The sequence below is a fragment of the Myripristis murdjan genome, unplaced genomic scaffold (genome assembly GCF_902150065.1).
Source record: "Myripristis murdjan unplaced genomic scaffold, fMyrMur1.1, whole genome shotgun sequence".
In the NCBI taxonomy this organism is placed as follows: domain Eukaryota; kingdom Metazoa; phylum Chordata; class Actinopteri; order Holocentriformes; family Holocentridae; genus Myripristis; species Myripristis murdjan.
The window spans coordinates 47123-64348 of NW_021941804.1; the positions used below are offsets into that span (position 1 = coordinate 47123).

Sequence of the window (17226 nt, forward strand, 5' to 3'; positions counted from 1 at the left end):
CCTGCTGCTGGTGAGCTGAAACATCAACATGGCTTCCCTTAGCAGCGCAGAGTGGAGGGCTCTCTGCGACAAATTTACCACCGCCCAAAACCTGTCCGAGGTGGAGTCTCGGAAAGACCCGGCAAACGATCCTTTCCGCTCCAAGTACAAGGCCAGGGAGCTCCTCAGAGAGATTTACTGCGCGCTGAAGAGTTTTGAAACCACCGAGGGTGAAAATGAGAGCGGCGACCAGCGGCCGACGGAGCAGCCGGTGGACGGTGAGAGGGAGGACGGCTTCGGCCGGGGCTTCAACGGAGACTCGCCGGCCGGGCTGCGGGCCGCTAAACTGGGAGCTGTGGAGTATTACCTGGGTGTCAACCACATCGAGACGGAGGAGCTGTCAGCCGGCCAGGAGCATTTGATGAACTGTATGAAACAGCTGGAGAAATGCAGTGTGTCGTCAGAAAATGTGTCGCTGTACATCCATGTCAGGGTGAGGATGCTAAAAGCTGTGTTAGCTGACAGTTATGCTAGCCGATCATTTCTTCTGAGAAAAATTACAGCACAAGTCGTAAGCTGAGGTATTGAGGTATACACACATGGGGTAAAAGCAAAACCTAAATTTCCAAATCGTCATGTTAGATTTGTTTTGATTTTGTTATTTTGCACTACTCCCTTTTGTTTTGAATGAGCGCATCGGCCACCAAGTCCCAGTGTGTCAACGGAGTGACAGTGTTATAATTTAGCTATCACTACATTTGGATATTTTAATCGACATGTAATTTAACGGCCGCTTCGAGTGCCCGCGTCATCATCAACCAAAGGTGATTACAAATTGAAATTGCTTCAGTTACCTGGACAACATACCTGCTGACCATATATACTCTCAACATTTTTTTTTTTTTTTTTTTTTTAGGATTTATCATTCAGGTTCACAGGCACTCCACTGGAGCAGTGGTTTAATGCCTTGCTTAAGGACATGTCAGTGATAGTCGCTGTTAATTGTTAATTGATTTGCTGTCTCTGCCTTGATTCTCCTGGCCAGTCCATGGTTAAGAAATTGACAAGTCTTTTATCGGCCTATACTTCATCTCAGTCTACCCTTGATTGTGCCAAACACAATGATCAGGATGAGGCAAATTACAGGGGTCTTAAAGACATTTGTGTATCTGTTCAAATTCCAGAAGTGCATGAATGCAGTGCATGGTGTTACCTATTCCTATGATTACCATCATTTTTTTGTCAGACAACTGATTTGGTGAAAGGGACTGATGATGGGCAGTTCAGACTTGGTTAGATCTGTATAACAACAAGCCACGTATGTGGAACCCATAATGCCCACCATCAGTTTCTGGCCAACATTTTGGAGGTTTTGAAAAACATTTTAAGATATTCCTCTCTTCAGCAACTGGTCAGAATGATGTTAAATTTGGAAAGTCTATTAAATGGATAAGCCTTTAGTTAGTTTGCAAGAAGGTAGTGGATAGGTGTAAAAAGTTCTGAGTTCAAAACATTTTTTAATCACACAAAAAGTTAAAATGACTGTACAATAATAACAGTCAATCCACTTGAAAGTCCAGGTAGCTAAAAAGTTATTTCCTAAGTGACATGTATAGATTGAGATTTTAAAGGAAATGCCAGCGTTTGCTATGCCAACATTTTGTTATCATCTGTTATGTTTTGATAATAAAAAAAAAAAAAAAAAACTAAAATACCAACAATGTCAGGGAACACAGTTTTTTTTTTCCCCTGTGGTACCCTTAATTGCTGGTCATGGCTTTATTTATTTATAACCATAACAGTAAATCAGGCAGATTAATTTTATTAATATTAATAATGCACTTTAAACAGTAAAAGTAGCATGCTCAACTACATCATTGTTGAGTAAGACAATAAGTTTCATTCTATCTGAGAGCATATTGCTGTATCGACACATCTTGATACTTATTATTGTTTGACACTTATTGATTGTTTGCATTGTATGTCAGAACCAGTTGGGCATCCTCTGGGCAGGACGGGATGAGACAGAGAAGGCTCAGGGCTTCCTGGAAACAGCCGAATCCATCTACCAGCGATACATGAAGGAGGTGAGTTTGGTTGCCTGGATAACTGACTGACTGGTTCTCACACACCACTTGGTTTACTGACTGACAAGATGGAAAAGCTGGAACAGAGGAGATCTATGATTGCTGTATGAGGGAGATGTATACACACTTCCAGTTAGATTGAAGGCTCATTTACTCACTGGCTGGAACTAAGTATTGGTTCTAATATTTAATACTGCTTTATAACTTGTATTATAGTGAGATGCCCAATATTCAAAGGATCAGTTTATATTGAACTGCTAGTTTCTCGGAACAGTTGTGACTAGGATATGGAGCCAGCATGGCTATAGTTGAAAATTGCAGTAGCTGCATACTCTTGGACAGTAATCCTGATTTTTTTTATTTTTCCAGGAAGGAAGTCCTCCTATGGACATGACAGAGTACTTCACCACTGAAGAGAACCAGCTGACCCACCAGGAAAGGACCAAGAGGTAACTCACATCCCACTGATACTGAAATTGATTCCCATTGATATTCCACGGACAAGGCCAAGGCCACACACACACACACACACACCCACTATGATCCTGGTAATAACATTAGTCCTGCATGTTCTGATCACAAGCTGACACCTCTAAGTACAGGTGTAAACAGCAGCAATGCATCCTCAATGCGTCTGTAGATCCAATCACTCAGGACACATTCGGAGGTGGCCTGGGCCTTTGTCCACCTTGAATTTGAGGTGTAAACATATATGTGTCCCAGGATGCATTGAGAGAACGCCTATTCACCTGACATCCTCTGTCTTAATCTCTGGTTCAGTCCAACAGCCCCAACCAGCCAGACCGTCACTTTTCCAACAGAAAAAAATATCTCACTTGACTCTGCCCAGGGCAGCTGAGCTGTCAGCTGATGGGTCATATGCAAACTGAAGTACAAGTCGGCTATAAAGCAGCTGTTTGATGAATAAAAACACTGTCTACTGCAGGATGTGAACACTCGGAGCCCAAGAGAGTCCAGCTCCCCTTAGTAAAAGCATGATTTAAGAAATTTTGGGGTGTCTCTAAAATATGTATTGACAACATGCAGTGATTTCCTCCCATATAAAATTTGGAGGCTAACCCCCTTTTTTGAATATTCACCCCTGTCATGATTAAACACATAATTTCTAACCCTAGAAGTGATAGAGTTACTATGGGAATACTAACAAAATATTACAGGGGTCAGTGTGAATGTGCATATCACAGTTACCACAGGGATGCCACAGAAATATTACGTTGATCTATCCGCCTGAGCAGAGAACTGGGCCCTCTCAGACCCACTGGAATAATTAAATAATCTGAGCCTGAACTGACATGATCAGGTCCAGTCTGTAATAACTTTCAAATGTGAATCATGTATTACGTGATTGACAGTGTATTGCAATGAGCCTGAAGTGAGCAGAATGTCTCCTCTTGTTAAAGGACTTGTTCCTGTTAAATGCCATTTTAAATACCCAGTAGGCTTTCTACATGTTTCCAGCACTGTTGCCACACTCTTAAACTTGGATGTGATACTGATAAAACTCATGTCTTGTTTTGTCTTTCTCTGTTTCCTTGCTTTTGCCTTTCTCCTCTTTGTCTCAATTTGCTTTCACTCTTTTTTATCTCCTTCCCTTCTGTCTCTGTCTTCTTTCATCTGTCTCGTTTCCCTTCTGTGCCTTTATTTCCCTCTCTCTTCACTGTCTAGGTTTGAGTTGGCCTACACTCATACGATGTACTACCTGGCTCAGGTCTATAAAAACCTTGGTGAGTCATCTGCTGCTCAAGGCAAATTAATAGTCCATTAATAGGCTGGGCTTGTTACTGTAAATTAATAGTCTGAAAGCCTTAACAAACAAAACACCAACAGTATTTGTTTTGAGTTATGATATCCATTTTCTTTCCAGGTATTTGTCCTTTGGTTGCATCATGCTTACGAGCAGTTTGAAACCATTAACATCCACTTATTTAATAACAAGCAATTTGAGAGTTTTTTCTGCATAATTGTTGAGTATAGTGTTATAATTCACATTTGTCCAGGGATCTTAAGCATGCTGAGTCTTGTGTGTTGTCCCGTAGGTGAAATTGAGCGTGCTGCCACTTACTGCCATAGTACACTACAGAGACAGCTGCTCCTGAACCAGTACAACCCATTGGAGTGGGCACTAAATGCTGCGACACTCTCACAGTATTATATTACCAAGGTAAGGCCTGGATGGTAATCAATGTTCTGATAACAGTAATTTTGTAGGCAAAATTTTGATAGAAAATACCCACTTAAACCTTATTTTAGACAACTGAGTCTTGAATACATTAATAAAACCACAAATCTAAACAATTAGCTAAGCTAAGCAAAAAAAACAACTTTTGCATTGTCATTAAAGTGACAAGACTAAAATGTATTATTTATTAGAGATGAATTGGCATTGAATTTAATGAACCCATAGTTTTATACTGAATATTATTTGTTAATGTTTGTATTGTTATTTAGATGACATTGATGCATATTTTCATACCATCTTGTTTTACTTCCTTCTTTCTACCCAGCTCTCAAACTCACAGAGCACATCTGTAACACAGGCAAGGACAGGCTAAGAAAAGTTTGAATCAGGCTTAAAGCAGATAACATGGGCAGTGAGAGAGGGAGAGAGAGACATAACAAAATGACTAAACTTGACCAATACTGATAAACATATTTGGTCATAAAACCTCAGAACAAAAACTAAAATCACCTGCTAACATCAACACTGTTGGATCAAGAAACTATCAGAAAAGCATTTTTCCACAGTAAAATTACAGTGTCCTCTAGTTCTGACAGTTCATACATTTGTCCTTCTCACAATTCATACATTTGTCCACAGGAAAATATTCTCACCATTAGCCATTATTCCTTGCAACCACGTTTTAAAATCATCAAAAGCTTATAACCAAATTGTAACTTCTGATTTGCCGTCACAGTTTTTAGATACTGCAAAGACAACGGACAAGTTTAAATTGCGTGTCAGTTTTTCAGTGCAAATTAGTTGTCATAGGTACTTCAATTCCAGGATTACAGTTCAGAGGTGTGTGTATTTTGCAGGGTCGCTACATGGAGGGCAGACATTGCCTCTCAGCAGCCACGGTCATAGCAGGTTTGGCAGGGGAGGTTCCTTCTGAGGCTGCAGCACAAGAGAGTAAGTATCTTTTTATTTATCCCCATCTGCATATGTAAACATTGTAAAATTCTGTGGGGTTTTTGCCTCTTTAAAACCAAATAGTAATTTGTTTTGGTGCTGAATGTGCAGCAGATGGCAGCAAAGCTGTTGACCAAACAGAATCCAATCAGAAGTGACAGGACTGAAAATCTAGAGAGGATAGTGTTTGCCTGTCAAGTAGGTAGTAGATACCACCTCTACTAGTACTATTACTAATAATAATTTATTTGTATAGCACTTTTCTAAAGCAAATTTCACAAAGTGCTTCATTTATAAACAGAACATATTAAGTTAAAAAAGTAATAAAGACAAGATAAAGTATGTAAATATAATGGCCAATATAAAAATTATAAAACATGAAACTATAAAGATTCAGAAGAAATATATAGTATATGTGAAAACTTTAAAACAGTACATATATATATATATATATATATATATATATATATAATGAAAAGGTAGTTCAAAGTTGAGGTAAAGGTTTTATCGTTCTTCATCTTCAGGCTTGCCAGACAATCTCAGACTACTCACAAGTACATATGTGGATAAAAGCTCTAATGATGCCTTAAAGGTGATCAGTATACACTGAAATTTAATTAGATACTCATAGCTCATAGGTAACCTGTGAAGCTAAATGTCATACAGGTACCTTTTTTAGTGCCTGATAAGAGTCTGTTGGCAGCATTTTGTACCAACTAAAATCAGGACAAAGGCTTTCTTCTGAGAAGATGGTGACTTTTCAAGACCATTTAGGAAGAGAATGACTTAATTTTTTGTGTTATTTCTCAGCTGATTTAAAAGCAGCATTGGAAGATGTTTCTGTATAAATCTGTTCTTCCCTCCCTCCTGACATCTATTTCCCTCTCCTCTCTTGCTTTGTCTGATCCAGGTGAGACAGAGAGGGAGCGCAGGGACCAGCTGAGACAGAGAGGGCAGAGATCGCCAGGTGTTGGATCAAATACTGTCTCAACCTGCTGCAGGATGCTGAGAAACTGCTACAGGTATTCATTCTCTCTCTCTCTCACTTTCTCACTCTCTCTCTCTCACACACACACACACACAAACACACAGACACACCATTGTCTGTATGTTATTTCATGTTTATAAATGCATGTACATGTGTGTTTTCACCCAGGACAACATTGGGAGCTGGATACTGAGCGTCAAGAAGAGCTGAAGAGAGCAAGAAGAGGGGAGGAGGAAGCAGAGAGAAGGACAGGAAGAGTGCTCTACTTTTGGTTCAGAGGACACGTTCGACTCCATCGCCAGTCTGGAAGAGAAGGTCTATATTCCATGGACACTGTTACTACTCCTACTATTACTCTTCCAACCATTAGCATTACCACTACAGTAACCTGGACCGGAGTGTCCATGTTGAAACTACTAATTATCACCTTTGGCTTCCTAGACAGATCTTCAGCTAATGTCTTGTTTATTGCCACATGTTGTTAGAAAATAATACTAATAATAATGTAACTCATGTTCAGCAGTCACCATCAGTCCACACATAAATTATTAGATGAGATCAACCCACCTCCTCAGGATAAATGTATTGCCTGTTTTCTAGGTGCGCTGTTTGTTCCCTTTGGACTTCACTGAGGCGAGGGCTGTATTTCTGGTGGGACAGACTTATGTCACACAGGTATGCACCACACACACATTCTCACACACACACACATCAGTCAGCACTTTACTGAAGATCTGATAGGACAAATCCACTTAATCCGTGCACACACTCTTACACTAAAAATAAACAGAGACATGGATGCCCAGGTCAGGGCACGTTCCACTCCCCTGCTGAACCTCCTCGATGCCAAGTTAAAGAAACTGCCAACGTCCCCATATGTACAGCATCATGGGTGGTATGTGTTAGCCTGCACTCTCCCCAGACCAACAGCAGAGGGCAGCAGCAACAAGCACTGTGGTGCACACTGGGAAGTGGCTGTGTCTGAACTGGAGGGAGGGCTGGGAAACTGCCAAAGAGGTCAGACAATAGCAGTGGGCTTGGTGGCTAACACAAGGCAGCAAGTGACAAAAACACTGCAATAAAAAATCTTCAGCTTTGAGTTTACTAAGTAACACTTTTAGACACTTAACAGAATGCACTGCAAAGGTATCATCAAACGGTACAGTTGTTTTCATATTGATGAGTTTTTGCTTGGAGAAAGTCAAAGAATGCCTTCAGCCTACAGTGTTTTTGGCCTGCTGATAATATGGCAGTGACAGACATCAGCAGTCAAGTTGTGGGAGACATTCGGTCTGGTGATTACTCTGCCTGGTTGTATTACAGCCAGGAAAAATAGAAAAATGAGGCTGTTTTTCAGAACCAAATGCACAGTATGGTCCAAATACTGTTACTGGTGATTTTTGATATTTCAAAATGGTAATGACCTCTTAGACACTGCTGAACAAATTCATCAGTGTCTGAATTCACAAGAGTGAGGATGAGCTCAAGCGCCTTATTTGGCCTCCACTGTCACCAGAAACACAGCAGAGAAGGAAGACTGAAGCGGTTTCAATGTGTGTCCTCCTAACTATGCAGGCCAAGGAGTACTTTGAGATCGATGGCTATGTGACAGACCACATAGAGATCTTGCAGGACCACAGTGCTTTGTTCAAGGCCTTGGCCTTCTTCGAGGAGGATCTTGAGCGACGCTGCAAAATGCACAAGCGACGAATCGATATGCTAGAGCCGATCTGCAACGGTACAGTAATAACTTACTTACTTGACTTCAGTTTATTTATTGATCATGTATTTTAGGCAAGCACAGTTGTTGTTTTTTTTTCAAGTATCTATCCAGAGTAGGTTCACTGATCAAGCATGCTGTTTTTTTAGCAATGCCCTGCTTCACGAGGCTGACTTTCCTGTTGAGTCAGTCACTCATTTCCCCGTAAAATAGGAATCTGTCACGACAACATATACATATAAACTTTATACCCATCATTATTATTTAATGCTAATAAAAGAAATATATATAAAAAAAACAACAACAAAGGAATACAAACAGATGATACATTCAGTAAGTCCATTGCAGAGGCTTCTGAATCCTCTGACAAACCATACAGTTCAAATGGTTGTTTTTGTCTTATTTTGAATTTTTTAGCATCAGTAAGTCACTTCGTCTGCAAGGTTTACTGAAGTGTTTTCCACCTATAAAATGGAGCACCTTCTTGTTGAGTAAAAGGAGAAAATAAAACAACCTGTCACTTGCATATTAAACAAAACATCCAAGAAGGATCACACTACCAAATAAAGGATTTGGATCTTACTCTCTTAATGTCTGTTTAAAGTTCATCCGTCTCATTTCCTCTGTCTACAGACTTGAACGCCCAGTACTACTTACTGATTCGCCGACAGTTGATGTTTGAGCTGGCTGAGACCTACAATGAGATGATGGACCTGAAACTGTCCCTGGCCAACAGACAGGCAGACACACAGCCTCTGGATAACCACACCATTAAGAAGTTCAACCACCTCTGCTCTTCTTCTGCCAAGTGAGTGTGTGTCTCTATATGAACTAAAATTAATTTTTTTAAATTTTTTGTGGGACTCTGCCTCAAACACATTTTCTCCTCTTCCTCTCAGATACTTCCAGATGTTCCTTGACTCTCTGTGTTCTCCGGAGGGGAAGTTTCCAGAGCGCCTGGAGGAGGAGGTCCTGAGACCGGCTCTGGTGGCCCGGTTCAGAGTGCCCGACTCCACAGCAGACTGATTTGTTCTGTACCCTCCGCTCAGCTGGACAACCTCAACAAGTCTCTGGACAACTACAAGTATGGAGATGTATCTCTGTGATATTATGTTATGTGAAAATTGAAAGTCTTTTGGTGGTGGTGCTGGTCGTTGGTTCATAAATTATACAGGTCTAGTAAATGAATTATAGCCAACTAGTAAATTAAATTTCCTTTACGTCATTGGCAGGTTTATTCTCTTCAAAATTAGTACCAGGATGTGAGTGCCCTGATCCTGTGTCAACCCTTAAGTTGTTTGCTTGAACTTCTAAAACTCAGACTAAAACATCTTTACATAACATGTATATTTTTACACATTCAGCGGACACCTGGCTGCTACTTAAGGGTTCAATAAAAGAATAAGCTCAATTACCTAAGGTGCTAATATGACATGCAGCTACCAGTAAAGCCTGCAGGGTCAGATCTTCATTGATCTGGCAACAGTCTAGTGACAGTAAGATGTGTAAGACACAGGCGCGAGGGAAACAGAAAGAATAGAGCTAAGGAGTGAGACAGATGTTGCAATCTATCTGTGTATCTATTATCCCTTTTATTTTGGCCTTAAGTCCCACGACCATCCAGTACTTGGGCTCAGTGTTAACAAGTTACCTGACATCTTAGTCCCCTTTTCTGAACCCTGCAACAGTTCTGTTTTTCAGTTGAGTTGGAGGATTGTGACCAGTTGACCTGAAGTTGAAATATGTGGTCGGGGACTTCTGCTAATGTAACCTGTCACAATTTTTTATTTTTTAAATTTTTTTTTTAGTGCAGTCAGGAACTTAACGTCTGCCACGCTGCACAATCTGCCACATGAAGCTTCATTACGGAGATGTAGCCCGAAATGTGAAAATTTGACCTCTTAGTGACCTTGATCTTGACTTTTGACCTAGATAGTCAAATTTACTCAGCTCATCCCCCATTCATTTGCAGTCCCAATCCATATCCCACTATTAATTTTAAGTTATATTGCTAAGAAATAAAAAACAGAAGTGAAAGCATCCCTTCCAGCCACCTTCCAGTCTGTAACACATGTTCGCTTGTTGTTAAAGTGGTATATGTTGTTGTTAAAGTGGTATATGTTGTTGTTGTTAAAGTGATATATGTTGTTGTTAAAGTGGTATATGCTGTTGTTAAAGTGGTATATGCTGTTGTTAAAGTGGTATATGTTGTTGTTAAAGTGGTATATGTTGTTGTTAAAGTGATATATGTTGTTGTTAAAGTGGTATATGCTGTTGTTAAAGTGGTATATGCTGTTGTTAAAGTGGTATATGTTGTTGTTAAAGTGGTATGTGTTGACTTGCCTTCTCTTTCTCCGCCTCTTTTTGTAGGTATGTAGTCGAGTATTGTGAGGCCCACCCTGAGGCCGTGGCTGCTGTGGAGACAGAGCTGGAGCTGAGCCAGGAGATGGTCGGACTACTCCCAATCAAAATCAACCGCCTGAAAGCCAGGATGGCCACAAACAACTGAAGGCTGCCCCTGTTGACCGACCAACTAACTTTTTGGTTGAATTAGCTGACTAATCCGTTAGGCAGTTAACTCAAATCAGCCATCCTTAAAACAACTTTCTGACTTCCTTCATTATTTTGTTAGCTGATGCTGTCCTGAAAACACAGTGAATTTGCTGCTAACTACAGGCTGTGTATCTTCTGTTGAGTAAAGAGTTGAAAGCACTGGGATCAAGTTCCCTAGTGATAGTTATTGATCAGGCTTGTGGCAGCGACATGATTGCCTTTGAAAACTATGAATTGCTCTTAAAAATACCTGTATTTGCATGATGCCAACTTCCTCCATTGCACCTTGTCTGTTAATTCTGTCTGTGAGGATTCAGAATGTCCTCATGTTGTATGTAGATATATAGCGATAACAGTAAACCAATATTGTGAATAAAATAATACACACTGAGGTTAATATGTTGTGAAGTGGGATCAGTTTCGCAGGTATTTTAAGATAGAATTAAGGCTTATTTTACTTCACTTTTTAATTTTTTTGTTGTACTGTGCAGTCGGACTTAAATGGGTTATTGGGCTGTTTCTGGTTGGTCTCCATATTATGGGAGTACCAGTATGTTTTAGTCACTCTTATACTGTTTGGGTTCTGAACTGAAAAAAAGTTGAATTCAGACTATGAATTTCCTTAATGCAGAGAGCTCCACAGGGAGAAGTGTCTTAATCCATGTGTGTAAAACCATCTCATTTTGTTATGTCTTACAAACTGATTGTGTTTTTGTCACCTTATCTCATATAAAGATATATCTCAAATAACATTTTCATGTCAGATCTGTTCTTTACTATTCAAGTTTACTATTCTTCACAGTTAACGTCGTGTAGTCACTTCCTGTGAAACATCTGTCTGCATTGATATTCCAGCAGCGGCCATGGCAGATATACTCTATTCACGTTTCTTCAAAACTACATAACACCTGGTTGGTAGCTGGTGTAGATACACTATATTGCCAAAAGTATTCGCTCATCTATCCAAATCATTGAATTCAGGTGTTCCAATCACTTCCATGGCCACAGGTGTATAAAATCAAGCACCTAGGCATGCAGACTACTTCTACAAACATTTGTGAAAGAATGGGTCGCTCTCAGGAGCTCAGTGAATTCCAGCATGTGCTGTAATAGTAATGTAATAGGATGCCACCTGTGCAGTAAGTCCAGTTGTGAAACTTCCTCGCTACTAAATATTCCACAATCAACTGTTAGTGGTACTATAACAAAGTAGAAGCGATTGGGAACGACAGCAACTCAGCCACGGAGTGGTAGGCCACATAAAATCACAGAGCGGGGTCAGCGGATGCTGAGACGCATAGTGCGCAGAGGACGCCAACTTTCTGCAGAGTCAATAGCTTGAGACCTTTAAACTTCATGTGATCTTCAGATTAGCTCAAGAGCAGTGCGTAGAGAGCTTCATGGAATGGGTTTCCATGGCCGAGCAGCTGCAGCCAAGCCTTACATCACCAAGCACAATGCAAAGCATCGGATGCAATGGTGTAAAGCACCGCCCCACTGGACTCTAGAGCAGTGGACACGTGTTCTCTGCAGTGATGAGTCACGCTTCTCCGTCTGGCAATCTGATGGACGAGTCTGGGTTTGGTGGTTGCCAGGAGAACGGTACTTGTCTGACTGCATTGTGCCAAGTGTAAAGTTTGGTGGAGGGGGGATTATGGTGTGGGGTTGTTTTTCGGATGCTGGGCTCGGCCCCTTAGTTCCAGTGAAAGGAACTCTTAATGCTTCAGCATACAAAGACATTTTGGACAATTTCATGCTCCCAACTTTGTGGGAACAGTTTGGAGATGGCCCTTCCTCTTCCAACACGACTGCGCACCAGTGCACAAAGCAAGGTCCATAAAGACATGGATAAGCGAGTTTGGTGTGGAAGAACTTGACTGGCCTGCACAGAGTCCTGACCTCAACCCGAGAGAACACCTTTGGGATGAATTAGAGCGGAGACTGAGAGCCAGGCCTTCTTGTCCAACATCAGTGTTTGACCTCACAAATGCACTTCTGGAAGAATGGTCAAAAATTCCCATAAACACACTCCTAAACCTCCTAAGCCTTCCTAGAAGAGTTGAAGCTGTTATAGCTGCAAAGGACAGGCCCACATCATATTAAATCCTATGGTTTAAGAATGGGATGTCACTCATGTTCATATGTATGCAATATAGTGTATGAGTACATTATCCTGTAAAAAAAAAAAAAAAAAAAAAAAAAAAAAAATATAAAATATAATATATATATATATATATATATATATATATATATATATATATCTGTGAACATGGATAATAAATAGTGTGGGTGAAATCGATGCTTTCTATATTGTGGGATAGAGTTCTTGGATTGTTGATCTGAGCTGGATTCCTCTTTAAGGTGAAGGCATTACAACAGAGGTCATAAAAGTGTTGACCTGCTCATGTTCGTTGTCCAAACCAACCGTGAGTGTGCAACAGGATGTGGCTCTGTGTCAACTCAACAATGGTTCACACACTTGTGGTTTGAGGAGCTGTGCTATTGGGCGGCTGACTGATAAGATCCCCGTGACAGCGTGTTTGATGTAGTTGTGAGAGAATTGATCTCATGACTTCATGGTCACATGTTTGATCACAATCACAGCTGTCAAATGAGGGTTTTCAAAAATAAATGCAACAAGTATGCCACACAATTTTGCATGCACACACAATGAGGTTTGCACCATAGGTTAATCTGTGTAAGGTGTAAGTCTCATGAAACCTTCTTGCCAGTAGTTTATTAGTTTTATCTACAACATCTTACTGCATCTTACCACACTGCATATCTTGCGTAACGTCACATTTCAAGTGAAATGTCTATGACATTTTGATTTGTGGTTAAAAATAAAGGGAAGTTAAGTAACAATCTGTTTAAGAGGTGGGAAAAGAAAATTCAAGGAATTATCCCTTCTTGTACAGCATTTGTAGGCCAACGTTTGTATTGCTTACTAGATTTTTGTATTCTGATTTAAAAAAAAAAAAAAAAAAATCAGTACATTTCACAGATCTAAACTCAAAATCATCAGAGTAACAAACATTGTCAGTGCCCTTCAACCAGCTAGTCACATAAAAACTGTTTTATCATGTAACAGCACAGGTATACTTTATTCAATTATGTATTTGTTTTAAATATCCTGTTTGGATGATATGTGACCTAAGAGTTGTTTTCTAATTCACATAGTATGGGGTGGATGTGAGTACGACAACTGAATGTTCCACAAGACAAAATTTCTCAAATAATGAGGTAAATCTAGGTCCAGTTTGAGGTGGGTTGTTGTCATGGTTGTTGTCATTGTTGTTGCTGTTGTTCTTCTTCCTTTTTCTCTCCTTCTCCTCCTCTCTTCTCCTTCTTCAATTAACCTTTCATTTAGTTTCGTGACAACAGCCACAAATACCCCCTGACATCGGGAAGCAAACATTTTCATTCTGAGTCACACTCCCAGGACCAGATGTGTGACTGTAAATCCACCCTGAAGTGCGATTTATATGCGATTCTCTGGATTGTGGCTGTGAGAGGGATCTCATGCTCAAATCCACAATCACTGTCCAAGATCAACTACAAACACACATACAAGTATTAACCACCAATTCTCGACCAGGATGTCAATACCCCTGAAGGCATCACACAACGACTTTGGTAATGTTAAGAAATACACTGTATGACATCTGTCAATTTTGTGTGACATACTAAATTATTAGTAATAACAAGTAACAGTAATCTCAAGGGGATTTAAATATGTAAAATAGGCCAAAAAGGCAAATAAAAAAAACATTATTTGATGTCAGAGTTCCCTATGCCACACATTTACACCCAAAACAAAGAGTTGAGTGTGTAACAAGGTTGAGAGCCACCAACATAAGTATGGTGGTATGGGTATTCATATCTATATAGCTATAAATTAGTAAATCTCATCTCATGTATTATTTCTGCAAATGTTGCAGACACCAACAAAGTAAAATGCCTATTATGTGTAAAACATCATAATGGTTGAACTTTTAATATTTTATACTGTAATTTGTCATTGCCCTACAGAAGCTTTGCCACTACAGAAAGAGTTTTAGAGAAGTCAAAATGGTTGAATTACTCATGGGTTTTGTAAGTCTAAAACACACTTCCACAAAATTATTTGCTCAATGTTGTGAAATATAACTAAGAATCATCAGAGTCACTTTCCACACAACAGGCCGGAGCAGCTGGACAAAATTAAAATTAAACCCCTCGTATAGAGAGGTTTTTGAGTTTTCTAACTTTTGGGATCAGCTGTTTGTGTTAAAATTGTTAACACTAATAAGTAATTTTGAATAATATAGTAATATTCAATGAAAGCACAATGCAAGCGGTGCTAATTATAAATGTAAAATAGTGTGTTTTTAAGTGTTAAAATTTATGACCCCCCATGCCTCAAAGTGGTTTTGACTAACTTTCAGTCAGTCCGTCAGCCCGAGAGGCAGCAGCCTGATGAGAACTAGCAAGAAAACCTCCTCAAGTGAAAGCCAGTGAGTCATTTATCACACCACTTGTTCACCAAGCACAAGGCTGTAATATGAAAAGCGATATTTTTCCCTGCTTGGTCCAAAACCTGCCTCTTTCAGCTCATTGTTTAAGCTAATAGCTAATGATTGTTTACAGGCTCAAGCGAGTGCAGGACAGTGACGGAGAGAGAGGACAGACCACAGGAGGAGCAGATACTGAGCTTTTTATTCTTTCAAAAAGTCTGTCAGGATATTAATGTCAGAAATAATTCAGATTTTACTGATATTTTGAGTTGTCTCTAGACAGATATCTATTTTTATTCTATTTATTGCATTTTAAGTTGCATTATTTTGTGGCATAGTTTCATTTCATTTTCTTATTTGATCTAAAAGGGACAGTGTACAGCTCAAACATATACTGTATGTCACTATTTGATGCCATATCTTGCTTTGTTTTTTGTTGACACTAAATAATATGTTTTTTGAAGAACAGTTTGATGTAGTTGGATTATTCAAAGTATTTCCTCTAGTTTTAGAGCTTATTTTGAGTTTCTAGTTCTTGTAAAGCTACTTTGATGGACTGTAGTGGAAACAGAACAGTGAGCAAAGAAGAGAAAGAGGGTGGTACAGTCGTGCCAGACAGCAATTTTTCATGTCCCCCCCAGGAATTACTCTGAAATTTTGCTGTTTATTGTCCCCCCAGTAATGAAATGGGATCTTCGCCCCTGGTTTTCCTCATATTAGACATTTAAACAGCAAACATGTTTAACTGCAACATCCTGTCACCTCTCATCTCAAAAACTCCAACAGCAGATTCACCGGGAAAATTATATATTGATTCCAGTAAACTACACTACATTGTAAAGAACCCAGTGAGACAACAGTGTGTGTTTTCAGCTCACTGGCCATTCCATTTCTCTGCTTTAAATGGCCTGCATCAAAGGGCTTAATAAATAAGCACAGAGGCCGCCCTCATCAGAGTCGGCAGGGGTCTAAGGTTCAGCACTAATGCCTGTCAGATCTGAGCTCTGGTCCTTGTAGGTGTCAGTGATCTGGTCTCATCTGATGTGACTGACCACAGCGCTCTCACTGGTCACCTTGAGACCCGAGTCAGTCTCTAGCTGCATTTGAAATACACTACTCACAAAAAGTTAGGGATATCTGGGTTTCGGGTGAAATTTATGGAAAATGTAAAAAGTTCACACTACAGTGATATTATATCATGAAAGTAGGGCATTTAAGTAGAAGCATACACTGGTGATTTCCTCATCTCAAACAATTTCTTGAAACAAAAGCCAACAACAGTGGTGGATATACCACAACAAAAAATGTCAGCGTCAATAACTTGTCATGTGCCCTTGAGCATCAATTACAGCTTGACGACGACATCTCATGCTGTTCACAAGTCGACTTATTGTCTGCTGAGGCATGGCATCCCACTTCTTGAAGGGCGGCCCTCAGGTCATTGAGGTTCTGGGGTACAGAGCTCCGAGCCTCTACACGGCGACTCAGCTGATCCCATAGGTTTTCTATGGGATTCAGGTCTGGAGAAAGTGCAGGCCACTCCATTTGAGGTACCCCAGTCTCCAGCAGCCGTTCCCTAATGATACGACCTCGATGAGCTGGAGCATTGTCGTCCATGAAGATGAAATTAGGCCTGTGTTGTTCATGCAGGGGCACAATGACTGGATTAATGATGTTATTCAGGTAGTATGGGCTTGTCACTGTACCATTCACAAAGTGTAGGGCAGTTCTGTACTGACTAGACACACCTGTCCACACAGTAACACCACCACCACCAAAGGCTCGTCTGGTGACAACAGTGGCTGATGCATAGCGCTCTCCTTGACGTCTCCAACATCATTGGCGGCCATCGTTTCTGTTCAACATGAATCAGCTTTCATCAGAGAACAGCACTGAGGCCCACTGGTCCCTCGTCCAGCGTAAATGCTCATGTGCATTCAAAAGTTTACAGAAGGTCACATTAAGTTCACCTGTAAAGATTATAATGCATTTTAGGTTCATCCTGAAATTTCACCCGAAAGCCAAATATCCCTAACTTTTTGTGAGTAGTGTAGTTTCGTTCACACATCCGTGAGAAGAGGTTCCTTTTTGTGGGGTGGGTGGAGGGGTTATGCATCAGATAGACATGACGTGATGTTGCACAAGCCTTAGTCCTTGTACATGCTCTCACGACTGTAGGCAACAGCATCAGAGAGTATATTCTTTTCATAGTATGCTGACAAGGCACAATTATGTTGAGCCCAGTGATGCAA

At 40.3% G+C, this 17226-nt stretch overlaps 1 protein-coding gene across 1 annotated transcript; it reads left to right on the forward strand.

Moving 5' to 3' along the window:
* Window positions 1-28: 28 nt before the first annotated feature.
* LOC115356786 (KIF1-binding protein homolog) lies at window positions 29-10945 on the forward strand. The gene is given in 17 exon segments (XM_030048005.1): window positions 29-472; window positions 1968-2066; window positions 2436-2515; window positions 3753-3811; window positions 4124-4248; window positions 5124-5217; window positions 6128-6163; window positions 6166-6239; window positions 6374-6383; window positions 6386-6452; window positions 6454-6520; window positions 6806-6880; window positions 7781-7943; window positions 8559-8733; window positions 8825-8925; window positions 8928-9009; window positions 10296-10945. Coding segments are annotated over 17 exon segments (1890 nt in total). The 3' UTR covers window positions 10435-10945.
* The last annotated feature ends 6281 nt before the right edge of the window (window positions 10946-17226 follow it).